This window comes from Ambystoma mexicanum, chromosome 2p (genome assembly GCF_040938575.1).
Source record: "Ambystoma mexicanum isolate Mex_15411 chromosome 2p, UKY_AmexF1_1, whole genome shotgun sequence".
Lineage (NCBI taxonomy): Eukaryota > Metazoa > Chordata > Amphibia > Caudata > Ambystomatidae > Ambystoma > Ambystoma mexicanum.
The window spans coordinates 993,210,078-993,228,457 of record NC_090923.1 but is presented as its reverse complement, the minus strand read 5'-3'; the positions used below and the strand labels follow the sequence as shown (position 1 = coordinate 993,228,457).

At 45.2% G+C, this 18,380-nt stretch overlaps 1 protein-coding gene across 1 annotated transcript in view; it reads left to right on the top strand.

The window, feature by feature from the left end:
* The window catches only part of TSGA10IP (testis specific 10 interacting protein), a 333,990-nt gene that overhangs the window by 100,621 nt on the left and 214,989 nt on the right, over window positions 1–18,380 (top strand). The window contains exons 2-4 of the mRNA XM_069643063.1: window positions 7,634–7,800; window positions 10,377–11,212; window positions 11,699–11,918. Coding sequence (XP_069499164.1) covers window positions 7,634–7,800; window positions 10,377–11,212; window positions 11,699–11,918 — 1,223 coding nt within the window. The remainder of the gene's footprint in view (window positions 1–7,633; window positions 7,801–10,376; window positions 11,213–11,698; window positions 11,919–18,380) is intronic.

Below are 18,380 nucleotides of genomic sequence, written 5' to 3'. Positions count from 1 at the left end.
TTCTTCATACAGCTTCCAGAGGCCTAAAGTGTCTTATCTCTTTTTGAGCTTGGCTTCTATATAATTAGCCCACAGGTGTGAGCATATACTGTCGATAATACCTTTATCGAATGTTCCCTCCCCAGGCCCTTCCTGATAACACCTCCCCACTGTGTTGTTTGCCCAGTGGAAGTGGCACTTTACTATTTTATCATGATATTGGGGCACCTTTTGTTACACATGTGATCAAGGGGTGCATCCATCCAGTGGGATGATGTTTATCGCAACCTCTTCCTGATTATTAGAGTAATCCCCCTTTTCTTTATATACCTTTTTATTTAAACTCACTCAATTCACCCTATTTCATACTCACTAGTCCTCTCCACAGGCCCCGCCCTTTCACACCTCTCATTCCACTCTTACGTACAATGGCCTTCTCCACAGGCCCGTCCTGTCAGTTTTTATTAGTACATGAATGGCCCTCTCCACAGGCCCACCACCTTAACAACAATGTCCTATGTTAGTATACCGAGAGTGCGGATGCTCCTCCCTTCCTTCGGCCGTACCCCCTGCACACGCTACAGAGCTCTTTTGATATTTACACATTAGTTTGGCTCTGGTCCTTGCGTAATCTCCACAGCCACAAAAAACAAAAACTGAGACAATTTACACTTTATCACGATAAACTGCTACTACTCACAAAAATGCTAGCGCATATGCTTCTTCCCCATTTCAGTTCTCTTGTCCGAACTCATTAACCCAAAAGAATGTAAACAATTATGCAACTATACCAATTGCCTGCACAACTCTTGTCTAACAAGGTCTGCCACTTACTATGCAACCCTCTGCTCTAGAGCAGATGTGCCACCTCCCTATCGGATAAATGGACTTAAAATCTAAGACTACTATGGCCAATCACCCTCGACCTCTTGAGGGTGCGTCCTATACACTATAAAAATAATCCATCCGGCTCCCTGCACGTTTGTGCATGGGTACACTCACATATCCTCTTAGGAGATTCTCCACTCTTCTCGACCTCTGAGTCTCCCTTTAAAGGCTAGTACCCCTTCAGAGCAAAGGTAGCGCTCTGACCAAGCGGACATTCGGGAACTTGTCGCCTGCGGGCCTCCTCAATATTTGAGCTCTTAGGACTGGTCCGCAAGCGCTATCCCGCACTCCTCTGGGAGTACGGATGGAATCCCCACTTCTGGTCGGGAAAACTGATGTATCCCTCTGGGGCCTCCAAAAATGTTCAGGGGGTTACCTCGGAACTCAACTCGGAACTCACCAGTACGAAATTACAAAAGTAGTCAAAAAGGAGTGTATGCCAGGTAAGAAGTAACACAGTTTTATTCAGGGCCCCAGACGCAGCTGGAACAGCAAAATTCAAACAGAATGCAGAGCAGAACTGCATGAAAAGGCACTGTCAAAGAAACACCCCTAAATCCAAAGCTTTTATAGTCATCTAAACAAATCACTTTGCAACATGAAATGTCTCGCCACCTGCTCCATAATGTGGCCTTCAATCGTAATCCTCAATCTGGTGGAGCCCTACTACCCAAGCTTATGAAATACCATTGCTTTGGTTTTAGCATAGTTAATAATGAGTCTGCAGCATTTCTGACTGCTGGCGGAGACCAGCATGAGTCATTGGCCCTCATTACGACCCTGGCGGAAAGGGGTTTACGCCGGCGTAAACCATGGCGCCCCTTTCCGCCAGAGTACGAGTTCCCGTAGCGCCATGGTGATTTTTACGCCTGCTTTTTGCAGGCGGAAAAATCCATGGCGCTACGGGACTTGTTGTTAATTACGCCACCGTAATTTACGGTGGCGTAATTAACGCCTTCCCCACTCCCATTATACCCTATGGGGCAAAAATGGGAATGGGGAAGGGTAAATGGGGATTGGGGCCTTACCGCCCCGCCAAGGTCGGAATGGGGCGGTAAGTCCGCCAACCACCATGGCGGAGTTGGCAGCTTAGCGCCATGGACCATGGTGCAAATTGCACCATGGTTCTCCACCAGGGTCGTAATGAGGGCCATTGAGAGCAACACGGCATCATCCATGAATAATAAAATCAGGATTTTATCCCCACCTAATTTGGGTGCGTCATATTTAAGATCTATGAGTCTAGATATGATTTTACTAATAAGCAAACAGAATAAAGTTGGTGCAAGCACTCACCCATGTTTCACCTCTTGTTCAATGGGGATTGGTGCCGCCAGATCCCCTGCTATTTTCCATCTAACTCCAGTAGTATTGCGATTATATAGATCCTGAATTCCACGTAAGAGCTGCAGGGGAATATTAAGCTTGTGTAGAGCCTCCCACAACGTTGCCCTAGGGACAGCATTGAAGGCACATTTCAAGTCAATAAATGTAACATATAGGTGCATCTTCTTTTAGTAGACATACTTTTGGACCAGCAACTGAAGCTGAAATGCCTGGTCTATAGTACTCTTATTCTTTTGTTGAGGTATTTCAGACCTATCTGTAGATGATGTTTGTACATGACTTGTAAAGTACTCCATTACTTCCTGAAGCCAGGTCCATGCTCAATAAACACCCTAATAATAATAAGAATGATGTTTATTTATTTATTTATTTGTACCACACGTATAAAGCGCACGGTCGCCCGAGGGCATCAAGGCGCTACCCGAAAAGTAGCAGAGAGACTAACACAGATAGGTCTTCAAAGCTCTCCTGAAGGCCAGATAATCACCCACCCTCCACATGGCCAGAGGGGGAGAGTTCCGCATAATGGCACCTGCCACCGAGAAGGCCCGCCCACCTTCCCAGGACAATCTGAAGCGAGGAACCTCTGCCAGAATAGTTACGGCACAGTGAAGAGAACAGTGAGTTACTTAAAACTGGAACCTGGCATGCAAATAGGCTGCCCGGTCCCATGAAGGGCATGAAAACCATGCAGTGTGCCTTAAACTGCACTCTTTCCGCGATAGGGAGCCAGTGGAGGCAGCGCTGGACAGGAAAAATTTGAGCCCTGCAAGGAGTGGAAATAGCGACCCAGGCCACCAGATTTTGTAAGACTTGAAGGTGCCGGATCAGATAAGATGGCTGTGCCAAAAGTAGCTCATTGCAATAATCAAGAGAAGAAAGCACTAGTGAAGGGACAACCGGTGCCGAAAGTGTGGGGGTAGGGGCAAAAACGGCAAGCATTTCCACAATACCTTCACCTTGAGATGCCCCACCTGACAGATCGAGCTGACCTGAGCGGCCATAGAGAGTGAGGATGTAATTTTCACCTCCAGATCTTTAACAGTAGGCATAGGAATGGGGCAGGGGAAGTAGTCAAAAAGAGGCGACACTAGGAAGCAGCGGCATCAGGAGGACCCACCACCAATAGTTCTGTCTTCTCCCCTTTCAGTTTCAGCCAGTTTGAGGACATCCATTCCCCCACGGCTTCCAAGCATGTCCTAAGCCTGACAGCCGCCTCTGGTACAGCCACATCCAGGCGGACCAGGATCTGGGTATCATCGGCGCAGGCATAGCAAGCGAAGCCATGGGAGGCGATGAGCCTTGTCAGTGGTTGAACATAGATGTTGAACAGAACAGGGCAGATAGCGGAGCCTTGGGGGACCCCACAGTGAAGTGCAGCATAACGGAATGGTGGTAAAGAGAGAGAATGGGACCACTCCGACAGAACCACCCCGGAGAGCCCGGCCCCTGCAAGGCGTCTCAGCAAGACTGCATGATCAATGGTATCAAAAGCAGCCAACAAATCAATCAGGATTACTGCCCCTGTGCCCCCCGAATCATGCAATACCATGTTGGCGTCATTGACGATTACGCACACCTTCCTGGCTAGCCAAAGTATCCTTGGGTGAAGTACATAATAGAGTCCCAGGATTCCTCTCCCACTACCAGACTGGCTGTAGTCCTCTGAACTAGTTGCAGGCGGCATATTTGCTGCTCTGGCAGACTCACATAGCTGGAGTTTTCATAGTTGAGGCAGGATTCTATGATAGCTACATTTTTGATCCATGGGGAGCTGAGAGGGGAATGAGATTTGGCATTGAGGAGGGAGGTATGAGATTGGGCATTGGAGTAGGTGGAGTAAGAGCTAGGAGGTGGTGACTGCTATCCTAGTTTGTGCCTTTGTTAAGTCAAGTGAGAACCCTGGGTATTTTTGATATAATGGCCTCTTTTGAGACAGTGCTAAGATGCAGATAGTGTTGGTAATGAGGTTTTTTAGTGTACCTGATGTTGGGTACAATCAAATATTTTGGACCTTTTATCTTTTGGGAACCATACCCATTTCTATGTATCAATCGAGGTGAGGACATTTTTCAGGGCTTCCTTTTGGTCTTGTTTTGGAAGCATTTTATACAATTGGTGGCCTTCTGATTTAGCTTTACTCTGTCCACTTTTTTCTTTATTTGTTCATTGGCCACATCGTTAAGCCAGATTGTAGGCAAATATATGAAATTGAAGGCCAGTGCCTTAAAGAACATTTATTCATAGACTATTCCATAGCTTTAGGTATACTATGGAAGACGAGCATTGGTAAAACCAATCGGTGTGGGTTTTCTTTTGTAAGTGACTTCGTAAAGGAAAACCAGAGCCACTGGTTGCCAATTGTTGCTTTTTTGCTAGAATGTTTAATTATAGTTGCCTGACAGATAATTTTTTAACAGAACCTAAAGAAGAATGAGTAGTGTTCTGAGAATGATCTCTTGGCGCAGCAATGCTGGCCCGAACATTTGGAAAAGAGGGGACATTTCTGAGACGTCAAGGGACTTGAATGAAGTATTATCCTATTTTGAGATTCATTTGAGGGATGCTTTAAGTTCCTACCTCAAGAAAACTCAATACATGACGTCACCATGCACTTCATGAAAACAGCTATTCTGGGGCTTGGTATTATAAACACCAAAAAAGGTTCACTCAAAAACACGCACAAGGACTCAGTGAATAGATGGCTAACAAAAGAACTGGAATCCCCAGATATTAAAAGAATTACCACTTATTACGGGACTAATCAAGATTTAGATTGCCCACGTCCCTTGCGCATGTTCCCTTGTGCCCCCCACCCTTCTCGCACACAGGTGTTGCCTGTTTTGCTTGTTTCTTGTACCCTGCTCCCTCTCCCTCCAGCCTACTTCTGCAGGAGTCTGTCCTGATACATTTTGGTTTGACCATCACCGTCTTGTGGCCAATGCTGGATTGACTTTTATGGACTTCATTGTTTCACGGTGCGTCACCGTTTCTCAACTCTCATGCTGGACTTCCTTTGCATCTTGTGCTCATGGTGGCCCTGATTCATGCTGTTCCCATCTTCATCTTGTATCCTGGCTTTCAACATTATGTGTTACTGCTCACTTCTGCAATTGTATTCACTCTTCCCTCTTGCTTCTCCACTCTTTTTGACTGCTTACTCTCTGTTCTCTCCTCCTCTACCATTATCCCTTTTTCTTTCTCCTCCCCTCCTCCCCTTACTTTCTTCTATGCACTTACTCTATCAGAATTGTCCCTGGACCTAGTATGATAGCAATCTCGTCTGTCTCTTCCCCCCCTTAGTCCCTCCCCCCTCCAGCACTATCTGAAATGTGGTCAAGCATAACACGATAGTCGCTTGTTTTGTTCCTCCCCTCCCTTTCTGCACCCCTCTCCCTCACCTTTTGTTTTTCTCCGGCTCTACCACAAATGTCGTCACGCCTGTCTGTTTCATTTCCTTCCCACTCTCCCCCTCCCTTCCTCATCTACGTCTTAGCTCTTGCACTATCTGGAATGTCGTCAGGCCGAGTACGATAGTTAATTTCACATCCTTACTGTTCATGGCCTGTAAGAATGTCATTGTATTTGCCCTTGTGCCCTCCCTTGCCTTGAAACGCTTGGAAACACATTGTGTATAGGCACTTTATAAATAAACTATCATATCATTTCACTTGTGCTTCATTATGAGTATTTACCGTCACTGTACGTGCAAATATGAGAGTCACCACACAATCTGGGTTTTACCGCCATATATGCCGTAATGCTGAAGGCAATGAAATCGGCAAACCGCATGTGGTGTGACCGGAATGCTGTTTATACATGTGGACATACAGTTTCTGCATGCAGTAATGGTGATCCCGCACATGCACAGCATAAACCCACACAGCAGCCATTTTTTAAAGTTTTAAATATCTCCAAATCAAAAGGAGGCAGAGCAGTAAAACATGGGCACAGTAGGCCGGCCGAAGGATTCGATGAACAGCAGAGAAAATGCAGAAATTTGAGACATTTTGGAGACCATTTTTAGAGTGGGTGAATAAACGCAACAGCGTTGGAGAATGAAGACAGTAGGTATGGTTGGATTGGCAGGCCCGAAGACGATCTGTTTTCTCGATCTGACCCCTTTTCTTTTTTAGTTTGGGCTATTAGGTGGCAAGTCAAAACTATTGCATTCGAGTACAGATAGGGAGAAATGACATATGAGGAGGGGCACACAGATTGTAGATGTTGTTTGGTAACTGTCCGTGGCCAAGCTAATCCCTAAGGCCATTCCGATCCAGTTCCTGCCCCTGCCCTACCATCAAGCTTCTTCTAAGAATAAATGACTTCATTGGAGCTGTAAGCCTGCTACAGGTGTAATACAAATGCCCTAACTAGGTCTGCCTTCAACCTCTTGATTTATAAGCAATATGTGTTTCCTTCACTGAAGTCCTGTTAAAAACAAGCATTGGCAAAGCCAACAGTTTTGGCTTGTGTGTAAGGATTAGGAATTTGCCAGGCACTGCTATTAGATGCCAATGAGCTCCCACTATTTTAATCCTGCTACCATAAATGGCTGGTTAATGCCTCCTCGACAGTGCCGGGAAAGTGCCTTTCCTATGCCTACACAAAAGCCGAAACAGTTGGCATTGCCATTGCTTGTTTCTGTTTTCTCTCGAACCCCCGTGGTTGCCTTGTATGTCTTGGCTCTCTCTCCCCATGGGAAATATGAGCAGATCACAGTAGGGGTGTGTCGCAACGTGTCTTTATCGCGTTGTTTCTTCGACACTGCTCCTTGGATGCTGGTCTTTACTGCGCATTCACTTGCAGTGCCTCGCTTCTTATGGGTCTCCCGGCTCCGCAGCATTCCTTATGCTCAAAGGGGTGTCACCTCTTCAACCACCGCCTCAACGCCATCCCCTTCATTTTAAGGAGGCTACCCCCCTATACCCCAGCTCTCTCATCCCTTGATCCCCTCGCCTCCTTTCCACTGTCAAACTTTGGGGAGGTCGCTTTCTCCATTCCCTCGCAGCCCCTTCCCTGCTCCTTCTATACACCTTGGTAACCCTAGCCCAGCCCTTCTCCACCCAAACCAGATAAGGCTGTGCCATTGGCGGCGCGGTAATCGCCCATGACCGACGCGTTTAATACCCGCTCTGCTAATGCAAACAAGGGGAAAGACAAGGAACAGTGATTTGCATACAACTGTGCAAATCTTTGCATTGCATATCGATGCTTGGCTATACTCGTGGTGGACAATCCTTCTGCTCTAATTTCAATACAATGTGAATTAAATAATAATGTAATGGGCTGTTTAAGGAAGGGTCGCATATCCCCAAAAGTTACACCATTGCCTCTGGGGGGACCCCTGCATCTAGTGGCAGAATGTAGATTTTCCAACAGAGATGTCATCACTCAACTGATCCTTTTAAACTTTTAGGAGCCACTGGAAAACAAGGGTCGGATTCAGAAGAAGAAGAAAGGGGTGGCCAAGTCTTGTGTTAGCTTTGGTGATGAAGACGATGAGACCTCCATTACAGTGACCACGGAAACCACTCCAAGGGTTGACTGGCATCATGCTAAGACTCCTTCCATTAAAGCATCTGAGTAAGTGAAGAAGTCTGGCCTTAAGATATCTGATCACATTAGTTCATTGGAAGTATGCAGAGTCTTAAGATATCTGATCACATTAGTTCAGTGGAAGCATGCAGAGTCTTAAGATATCTGATCACATTAGTACAGTGGAAGTATGCAGAGTCTTAAGATATCTGATCACATTAGTACAGTGGAAGTATACAGGGTCTTAAGATATCTGATCACATTAGTACAGTGGGAGTATGCAGAGTCTTTAGAAATCTGAAAACATTAGTGAAGCAGGAGTTTGCAGAGTCTTTAGATACCTCAACACATTGGTAGACAGAGAGTATACAGAGTCTTTAGATACCTCAACACATTAGTAGATAGTATGCAGAGTCTTTATATATCTGAACACATCAGTAGAGTGGGAGTATGCAAAGTCTTTAAGATATCTGTACACATCACTAGAGTGGGAGTATGCAGAGTCTTTAGATATCTGAACACAGTAGAGCAGGAGTATGCATAGACTTTAAATATCTGTACACATTAGTAAAGCAGAGTATGAAGAGTCTTTAGATACCTCAACACATTACAAGATGGGAGTATGCAGAGGGCCTCATCACAACCATGGCGGTCCGAGAACTACCGGTAAGCATGCCGGTACCATAGTTCCCGGACCGCCATACTACATGCACTGCCTGCGGGTGCCGTATCACCCGCCAGGTTTTTCCTGGTGGGTGTAATGGCACCCGCGAGCAGAGCACGTCAGATGCACCGGCACAACGCTGAATGTGCCGGTGCATCCGACGTCCCCATCCCCATTCAGCCCTGTGGGGCAGAATGGGGATCAGGACACCCTTGATTCCGGCACCCGAAAATGGGCAATTACCGGGTCCGCCGAGCTCGCCATGACCCGGTTCTTGCCCATTCGCGGGTGCCGGAAAAAATGCAACTCCGGCGGCAGCTGTGCCCTTAATAAGGGCACGGCTACCGCCAGAGTTGTAATGAAGCCCAGAGTCTTTAGATATCTGAACACAGTAGAGTGGGAGTATGCATAGTATTTAGATATCTGAACATATTAGTAGAGCGGAAGTATGCAGAGTCTTTAGATAACTGAACACATTAGTAGAGGGGGAGTATGCAGAGTCTTTAGATATCTGAACACATTAGTAGAGTGGGAGTATGCAGTCTCTTTAGATATCTGAACACATTAGTAGAGTGGAAGTATGCAGAGTCTTTAGATATCTGAACACATTAGTGGAGCAGAAGTATGCAGAGTCTTTAGATATTTGAACACATTAGTATAGGGGGAGTATGAAGAGTCTTTAAATATCTGAACACATTAGTAGAGGAGGAGTTTGTAGAGTTATGAATACAACAGCTTATGTTGAAATATGGGAAGTTCACTTTTGCTTTTCTCAAAAGAAACGAAGGAAAAGAGGATAAACAGATATGGGGGAGGAGGATAGAGAGGGGCTAATTTCTGAAGCCTTTGGTCATTGCACCAAAGGGACTGCACCCACGTGTACTTCTGTGCACACGTTCCCCTGAGGACAATGATGATTGTTTGCTCTATGACTTCCAAGCAATGCACGGAAATCCAAGCAGACCTGTGCATTGCTTGTTCTTTAGAGCGCAACATTTTGAAATGTCTCCCCCAGTGCATGTGGATGGCGAGTGGAATTTACATGGATTCGTATGGAAGCTAACAACTTGATTTTGGGAAGTGCAAAAAGCTGGTGAATTACATAGGGCTCCATAGCATCTCCACCCAAATAAAAATCCGATGGGGTTCAGGGGTTGGTGGCAGATAGATGCTTTCGGTTTTCGATCGTAGAGTGTTTGGGTTGGCAAATTTCTTTCAGAGGACTTGTCTGCTGTACTCATGAGAGAACATGTAATATTGATAGCACCAACACCATAAAATTATGGCTGAAGAGGAATAAATAAATCGAATAAACCCAGCATATGGGCATCGCAAAGGTAGAATGTTCGAAATAAGATATAATAGTGGGTGTTCATAGGATGGGTCATATGGAACAAGGGATATGCTCAGCACTACATAAGAATCTAGAACAGGGCTAGAAAAACATATGAACCAGGAACAGTTCATGACAGGCACACTTCCCCTGGCCTAAACACAGAACTAACCACCCATGCCTCCCCCACCCCCCCACACAAAATCGTGGCTCAAGACCTACAACATCCAGTTGTTATGTCTACTCCTCTCTAGTTTTGCTGAGTAAATTAAATTAAATGCCAGGAGTAGAATGCGCCCTTTTCACCTCTGCTTCATCCCACCTTGGAGTAAATGACTTGTCCCTTTCAGAATTGTTATATCCTGATTACATGAGAACATATTGGGGTTCTCCTCTACCCTGCGAGAAGGGCAAAAAGGCAACTGGGGCATGTCTGATCATTTATTAGAAACAGTAGCTTGCAGAATATGGAATTGTTTGTTTTACCACTGTTTTAAACTATAGCTAAGAAAGAGCTATGTGCTCGCTGACAGTGGGGCACGACCAAAGGGAACCTTACTTGTGTTGTATGCATTCATTTTCACTTCTTCTGTTTACATACTGAATGTTTGGGGTGTTTTCAACCAGGTGCAAAAGTGACTGCTGCCAAGAGTATGACTCCATAGCCTTCCTGTCTTCCCACATAAAGGAGCTTCAGGTCGTTCCGCCTGAGGATTCACCAGAGCAGGAACCTAGGCTCTTGAAGGAGAACAACTGCGTCACTTTCCAGCAGAGGTGGGATGGAGCTCCAGACAGTGGTTCACTGGCTGAAGAGCCCACACCATCCAAGGGCAAAAGATGTACCAGCAAGAACATGTCCCATAGAAACTCAAGGGGGAGGTCTCCCAAACCTTTACTTGCCACAATCTCAGAGGAAGAAAAGAAAAGGGGGAGTTCCACTCAGACCTGGCAGGATAAGGTGAAGGAGAAGGACCAAGATAAGAAAATGCCAGAAGGTGGCAAGTTTTCTCCACGCTTAATTATGAAGCAATACGATGAAGCGAGGAGGGACAACAAGGAGAAAAGAAAGCAATGGCTTATGGCAATGAAGGAACCTTTGTATTTTAATAAAGTAAATAAACCACCCAGTCCACACTTCATTGGAGGCATTGTGGTCCCAGAACTAACCGAGCATGCCACAACATCCTTGTCAGGTGACGAAGAAGTTATCAGCCAAGAAAACACAAGCAGCAACAAAGATGTGGCCGGCAAGAGAAAAGGGTCACCAGGCTCACCAGAGCCACCGCGGCTGCATTCTTCTTCTCCTCGACAGGGCCTGTGGTTCATTCCAGGTTGGGAACAGAGATGGAGAATGGCCAATGAAAATGAACTGACATTTCGACCAGCCATCAACAAGAGTGTGCCCAACTTTGACAGGCTGCAGCGGAAGTTTCAGAAGTCGCTGGAGCAGACAAGAGTCAAACGTAAGATGATTGACTGTTTAGTCTGATGGGAAAAGCATATTTTAGTTTTGGAGTGGGCTTAACAACAGTGCCCCCTTGCGTCTTCCTTAAGAATGTAGTTTTCTCTGTTTAGTCACTGTAAGGTGGTGCACTTGAACTAGTACATGGGCTATATATAACATTGTGAGGGGGTAATTAAGGATGTCAGGTGAAAACTAACTGGCAATTCATCCAGAGGTATTCCAATGGCGGGAGTAGTTATTAGGGCCAGAGGATAGAGGTTTCTCGCGAGAGGTGAGAGGAAAGTCCAATGTTCATGTCCAATCCAAACTGTCCCTCCTTTTAGAGCATGCTTATGCAACATTTTGACCAAAACTCCGGCCAGCCCTAGCCAGCGTAGTCGCGAGTGAAGGAACATTTTATGACAAAGCAGCATATAGAGTTTAAGGGATCATTGAATTCAGTGTAAAGGAACCCTAGCCTCATCTCAATATCTGTCCTATGCAGGCACTGTGACGATGTGCAAGCCCTTCAAACTGCACACCCCTAGAACAGAGCCCTGCCACTGCCGGGAAGAGCAAAAGGAGAAGAACAGTGAAAAGATTCATAAAGACAACCACCGTCAGAGGAGAGAAAGGCTGCAGAGACCGTGCAGCAGCAATTCAGAGGCTCTCCCTTCTTTGCCATCCACAAACAATACTTTTGAGAAACGACAGACAGCAATAAGGTAGGTAGTTCATCCTCTATTTTTATACCTATTAGTGCTTTTGTCACTGTTCGAAAATGTTGCTCATGGTTTTAGAATAACAGCTTGAAATGTAAAAACCTAAACTGCACATTGGACTGTTAGGTTTTGCAGTCTTCTGTCTGAAAGGAAAATGCGTATGCCGACAAAAAAATGCGTGTCTCTTCTCACTCGCCCCTTGCCCAAGGAAATAGTTAAAAAGTGCAGTACAGCAGTAATCCTAGTCACAACATTCTTATGTGAAAGACAAAGGGTTCTCAGCTTTGAACCTGCCACTGCAAGTTCGAGAAGCTTTCTTCCTTGCTTTTAAACAACCGACTGTTGGCCTTTACAAACAGTCATGCCTGGATTTTCGCAACCCATGAACTCCTTTTCTGCATGAACCACTAAATGCTTTTTTGTATAGTGTATGTCTTGTTTCGCTTGTATCAGGAGCAAGATGGCATTTTACAAAATAAACAAGATGGCAAACCTTACAGTCCCGCTTTTCGAGTTTACTACTTTTATGCTACAATGTTCTCAAGCCTGAAATATTCTCCCTGGGTGAGGATGTGGCCTGCTCTCACTACTTCTCCAGCAGCAGCATGTGTATTCTCCCTGGGTGAGGATGTGGCCTGCTCTCACTACTTCTCCAGCAGCATGTGTATTCTCCCTGGGTGAGGATGTGGCCTGCTCTCACTACTTCTCCAGCAGCATGTGTATTCTCCCTGGGTGAGGATGTGGCCTGCTCTCACTACTTCTCCAGCAGCAGCATGTGTATTCTCCCTGGGTGAGGATGTGGCCTGCTCTCACTACTTCTCCAGCAGCATGTGTATTCTCCCTGGGTGAGGATGTGGCCTGCTCTCACTACTTCTCCAGCAGCATGTGTATTCTCCCTGGGTGAGGATGTGGCCTGCTCTCACTACTTCTCCAGCAGCAGCATGTGTATTCTCCCTGGGTGAGGATGTGGCCTGCTCTCACTACTTCTCCAGCAGCATGTGTATTCTCCCTGGGTGAGGATGTGGCCTGCTCTCACTACTTCTCCAGCAGCATGTGTATTCTCCCTGGGTGAGGATGTGGCCTACTCTCACTACTTCTCCAGCAGCATGTGTATTTGATGGTCTAGCTGTTATTGAATTCATGCTGCTTATGCACCATGCCAGCAGTAACTTGAAAAACAGGCAGCCAATTACTATTATACAAAGTGGGTAGGGCACTAGAATATGTAGATCACTGCGCTGATGTCATGCTGAGAACCTGGTGTCTGCAGAAGCTGCTGAACCCCGGACAATCCACCCAAAATGTGGCACTCTGAGCTGACATAAATATAACTGCTCAGTTTACCTCACTTTCAGGGGAAAGGGGGAAGGGACAAAGAAACAAACACCAGGCTGGAAGCTATCAACTCGCTGGTTCTTCACCTGTAGTTAAAACATAAACATGCAATATACCTCATTACTCATGGGTTACTATACTAACCTTAAACTCTAAATCCTTAATCAAAATAGTTTAAAAACCATACCTGGTTCTTCTCTTCAGAATGCCGAGAGAAGTGAAAAGCAGACAAGACTTCCTTACTTGTGGACCAGAATCTTATAGATAATTCAGCCTTCTCAGTAGGTCCATGAATGTTAATTAACTTTGTAGTTAGTCTGCTCAAATCAAAGATTCTTGAACAAGGTCTTCAAGTAAGATTTATGAAGTTCTTTTAAGTTCTTGTATTTGTTTTTAATATTTTCTTTGTAGAGAGTCTTTTTCTCAGGAACGAATTTAACTTGCGCTGGAATCTTCACGTGGAAAGCCAGAAACCGTGGGAAGAAAAAATCACGCGCTTTTTCTCCAAATCGCGGGAAATACGCACACGCTTAAAAACGCACTCGCACTAAAGTCCAAGACGCGATATAAATTTCACACGCTTTCCTCCAAGTCGCGGGAAACACGCACACGCGCTGACGATTCAATTCGCGGGTAAAACGCACTCGCGCTGAAATCCAAGACGCGATAAAAATTACACGCGCTTTCCTCCAAGTCGCGGGAAACACGCACACGCGCAGACGATTCAATTCGCGGGTAAAACGCACTCGCGCTAAAATCCAAGACGCGATAAAAATTACACGCGCTTTCCTCCAAGTCGCGGGAAACACGCACACGCGCTGACGACTCAATTCGCGGGTAAAATGCACTCACGCTGAAATCCAAGACGCTATAAAAATTACACGCGCTTTCCTCCAAGTCGCGGGAAACATGCACACGCGCAGACGATTCAATTCGCGGGTAAAACGCACTCGCGCTAAAATCCAAGACGCGATAAAAATTACACGCGCTTTCCTCCAAGTCGCGGGAAACACGCACACGCGCTGACGACTCAATTCGCGGGTAAAACGCACTCGCGCTAATGTCCAACTCACGAATAAATACGTACACGCGCAACATACACACGCGCTTATATTATCACGCGGAAAAAACCCTTGCGTAAACGAACAGTAAACGCGAGTCCAAAGTACACGCTCGCGCTTCACTCTCACGCGCAGAGACACACGTGCGGACGAAAAGTAACGGACAAAAAACTCTCGCGCTGGTTTGATTTGACATGTAGCGATAAAAACAAACATACGCGCTTCAATCTTTTTAGATACAGATTTGATTTCAATCCCTTAGATAAAAATAACCTTTTTACAAGTTCAACAAATCTGGAAAGTCACTTATCTTGAATAAGACTTGAAAACTTCTTTTCTCAGAATAAATGGAAGTTTCTGACTCCTGTCCTGTGTCTCCACCAAACTCCAAACATGACTCCTGTTATACTTTCAGATCTTCCGCTCAACCGCTAGAAACTTGTCACCCTTGACAAAGTTAAGCAGGAGCAACAAGGCACACGATCTCTCAGCTGGGCAAGGACGATGAAAGGCAGTTTAGAATGTTCATTGTCCTCCCTATAAACAATCTCCAGCCAATCAGAATTTAGACTGAGAACCTCCATCTTGGCTTGGGGCAATCTCCATAGACTGCAATGAAGGTTAAGGGCAAAATTGGCTGTATAAAAAATATAACCCATAATAACTTCCTAAAACCTTTCTATACTAAATATGTGTCTCCCCTGACCCAATGTAAGTGAGTATAAGATACTGTATGTAAAGAATATGTCACTCGAACCTGACAGTACCTGACAGCTGATCAGGGATAAATATACCAATTTTTGGTGCCGGTGAGGGATTCTTAAGAGACGGTGCCCTTCCATCTCGGAGAGGTCAGAGTGGGTTTGGGTAAGAACCAGAATCACATAAGCGCTGGGTCAGTGATGATATTAGCTGTATGGTTTTCTTAAAACTCTCAAAGAATAAATGAGAAGTCTTGTAACTTGATATTAGGGTGATCTAGTTACACACTTGAGCCAACACGTGTTTTGACCCGACATGGGTATTTTTCAAGGCGGTGGTGAGTATACACGATGTGCAATTGTGTGCATTGTTGGTTGTAAGCAAATACCTGAGTAGTGAGAGCCACGGTGAGTGATTGTGAAGGGAACACGTGTTCAAAGTGTCAGGTTGGGTGGTTATTGTGACATTTGTAATTAGTACGCCCATGTGATGTAGTAACAAATATGTATGTGGAGCATAACATACATGAAGATTTCATTGCAATGCTCTGCGTGATGACCAATGTAAGTGACATAGTGTACATCAGTTATTATCTGAGTGAGTTGAAATCAGACATTTCAGAATTTGTACTGGTTAGTTGATGATGACAAGTTGGACAAATAGTTATAGCAGTAAAAGCAAAGTATTTCAATTGACGAATAGCACCAAGGAAAAAAGAGAAAAGAAAGAAGAGAAAAAAGTGTAGGGTTATTTCTTGAAGGTATGGGTATCGGGTTGTGTGGCCATGGAAGTAACGATTCATGAAGGTAAAGTTCATTACCGTTTGTTATGTGCAAGAACATTTTGTGAATAACAATCTGTGGGGTAGGTTACGTACCAATGTTGGCAAGTTGACACTCTGATGGGAGCGAAAAGGTGCAAGGCTCCCAATGGCCCTAATGATTGTAGGCTGCCTGGTATTGGCACACTGGAGCGAGATGTGCCTGATCTGGTGGTCCTAGTTTGAGTCATTAGTTGCAAGGGTGGTATGTGTGAAGGGGGGTTATCATGTGGACAGGCAAGCACCGAGAGTCGGCCTGAGTTCAGGCCAGTGTCGGGAAGGAACCAGGGTCCTCCCGCACCCCCAAGCACTTTAGAATTAGGCAAGACCTCTTTTAGGCGCTATAAGGGACTAGGCAGGAGATGGGGCCCTGGGAAGGCTCTTTCATGCAGATATAAAGTGGTCAAGTGGCACAGCGAGTAGAGCGCTCGCTTTCACATCCGTGCAGAGCTTGCTAATGCAGGTTCGAATCCCGGCAGGGCCAAAATCAGCCTTTCATCCTTCCGAGGTCGATAAATGAGCACCACACACCGTGGGTAAGCAGCGCTCAGATACCTGAGGGTTCGTAGCGCTATATAAATGCGAAATTATTATTATTATTATAAACACATACACAGACATGGGCAGACACTGAAGAAAGCAGTTATTGTTTAAATATAAGGCTCAATTAACTATTAGCTGAATAAATTTGTAAATTTCAGATCCTATGCATTGTAGAAATCTTAGTACGATAGATGCAAAACCCCCTCCATCCCCAGAAAGAATGCAGCCTGTGTTAAAAATGGAGTACATGCTTCTGCAGTGTTCACTAGCACTGGCAGAGCACACAAAGTGACTCACCAGTTGTCTACTGTCTGTTAAGGGCCCATCCAGGCTAAAATGGGATTTACATGCTCGGTTTACAAAATGCAGAAATGGGACATATTATGAGTATTAAGGGTGGGTGGAACCTCCAGGGCTCAGATACACGAGTGGAATGAGTGGAATATGGAGGGAATGACTGGAAAATGTTTTTATATTTAAAATGTTCATTAGTAGCAAAATGAAGGAAAACATGAGCTACAGTGTATTTTTGCACAAACTAGCAAAATGTAGAGCAGCATGTTCTGACAGAAACTGCTGACAATGAAGAAAGGAAGGCTTGTATGGAATAAGGATGGATTGGGATGGAGCCATGTCCCATATCCAGTGACATCACTACAGCAAAACAGGACTATATAAACCCCTGCCTGGCACCAAAGTGGCAGGAAGGAAAGGAAGAGGGACAGGAGAACACAGTCAGGCATCAGAGTCCTTTGCTACCATCCTCATTTTTGTAATATAAAAACTTGTTATCCTTACAAGATAGACTCTTGGCCTTATTTCCCTAGAGGGGTGTATTTACTCTGGTGTGAGCATAATTAGGGACACCCTTACACAAGCTCATAGTGTGGTGGGGGTTCTTATGAAGCATTAGCTAAGGATATGTGGCGTGTCTTTGGCAACCCAGAGAGCTGGTACAAGACCTGTGTTTATTGCAACCTTTGCTCCTCTCTGCGCCCCTTCTCCAAGCAGGCAGAAATTCACAGAAGGGGTGGTTCCTGCGGACTGCTACTACCGGTAATGTTGTAGTGCATACACTAAGGCACTTAGCACAATCCCAGGGGCACTCATGCACTGACCATCCAGCTAATACAGGATTGTGTTCATAAGTCTTGTCCAATACATCAAGTGGGGATCTCCTAATATATTCTGCACCTTAAGCTGCACAAGTACATTCTTCTGTTGGAACGTGTTATATGTAGTGTTTACGGGGAAAATTCAAAACATCACCTCTATCGTTAATATCTACTTCTGCATATGACTGGGACACTCATATGTTGTTCTTTCCCACCAATGAGCTGCTAACAATTCTTAATAGCTTGAAGTTCTCTAAACTGTCTCAATAAATCAGCTCGGGTCTGCTGATCTTCAGCATCCTTCTGTTTTCTACTGCTAAGATTATAATGAAAAGTTCCTGTTAAGTCTCTATTCTACCAAAGTTCCGGGACAGACTGTAATAGTACTTCTGGTAGCAGTGTGATTGTGGGGAGCTCCCTCTGCTTCTTCACATACGACACATGGACCCACATTGATAGTCCCTCATACCCAATGTCAAGAGGACAACAAAAGGGCCCTTCCACTGGGGTTTGAGCGCTTATTTTCATGTGTGTATCTTGATGCACACCACTTCACCGAGCTGGATATCTTGGAGTGGTTTGTCTGGTTGCTCTCGAAAGGTAGCGTAGACCTGTGAATGGAGAAATTGGAGGGCAGAGGTCAAGGATATAAAGTACTGTAGCATGTTATCTTCACACAATGGGAGGGTGACAAAGCTCCTGCTGCAACAGCTACGCACATAGGGCATGCAGTAATAATTTAATGTAGGGAAATGCCAGTGGTGTGGTTGGCCGAGCCCGGCAAGCACATTAACACAATAGGCAAAGCTTGGAACCAAGTTAGTTCTGTATTTGCACAAATCTTTGCCAGCTTACACTTAAGATCTGTGTACAAATAAGAGTCATTAAA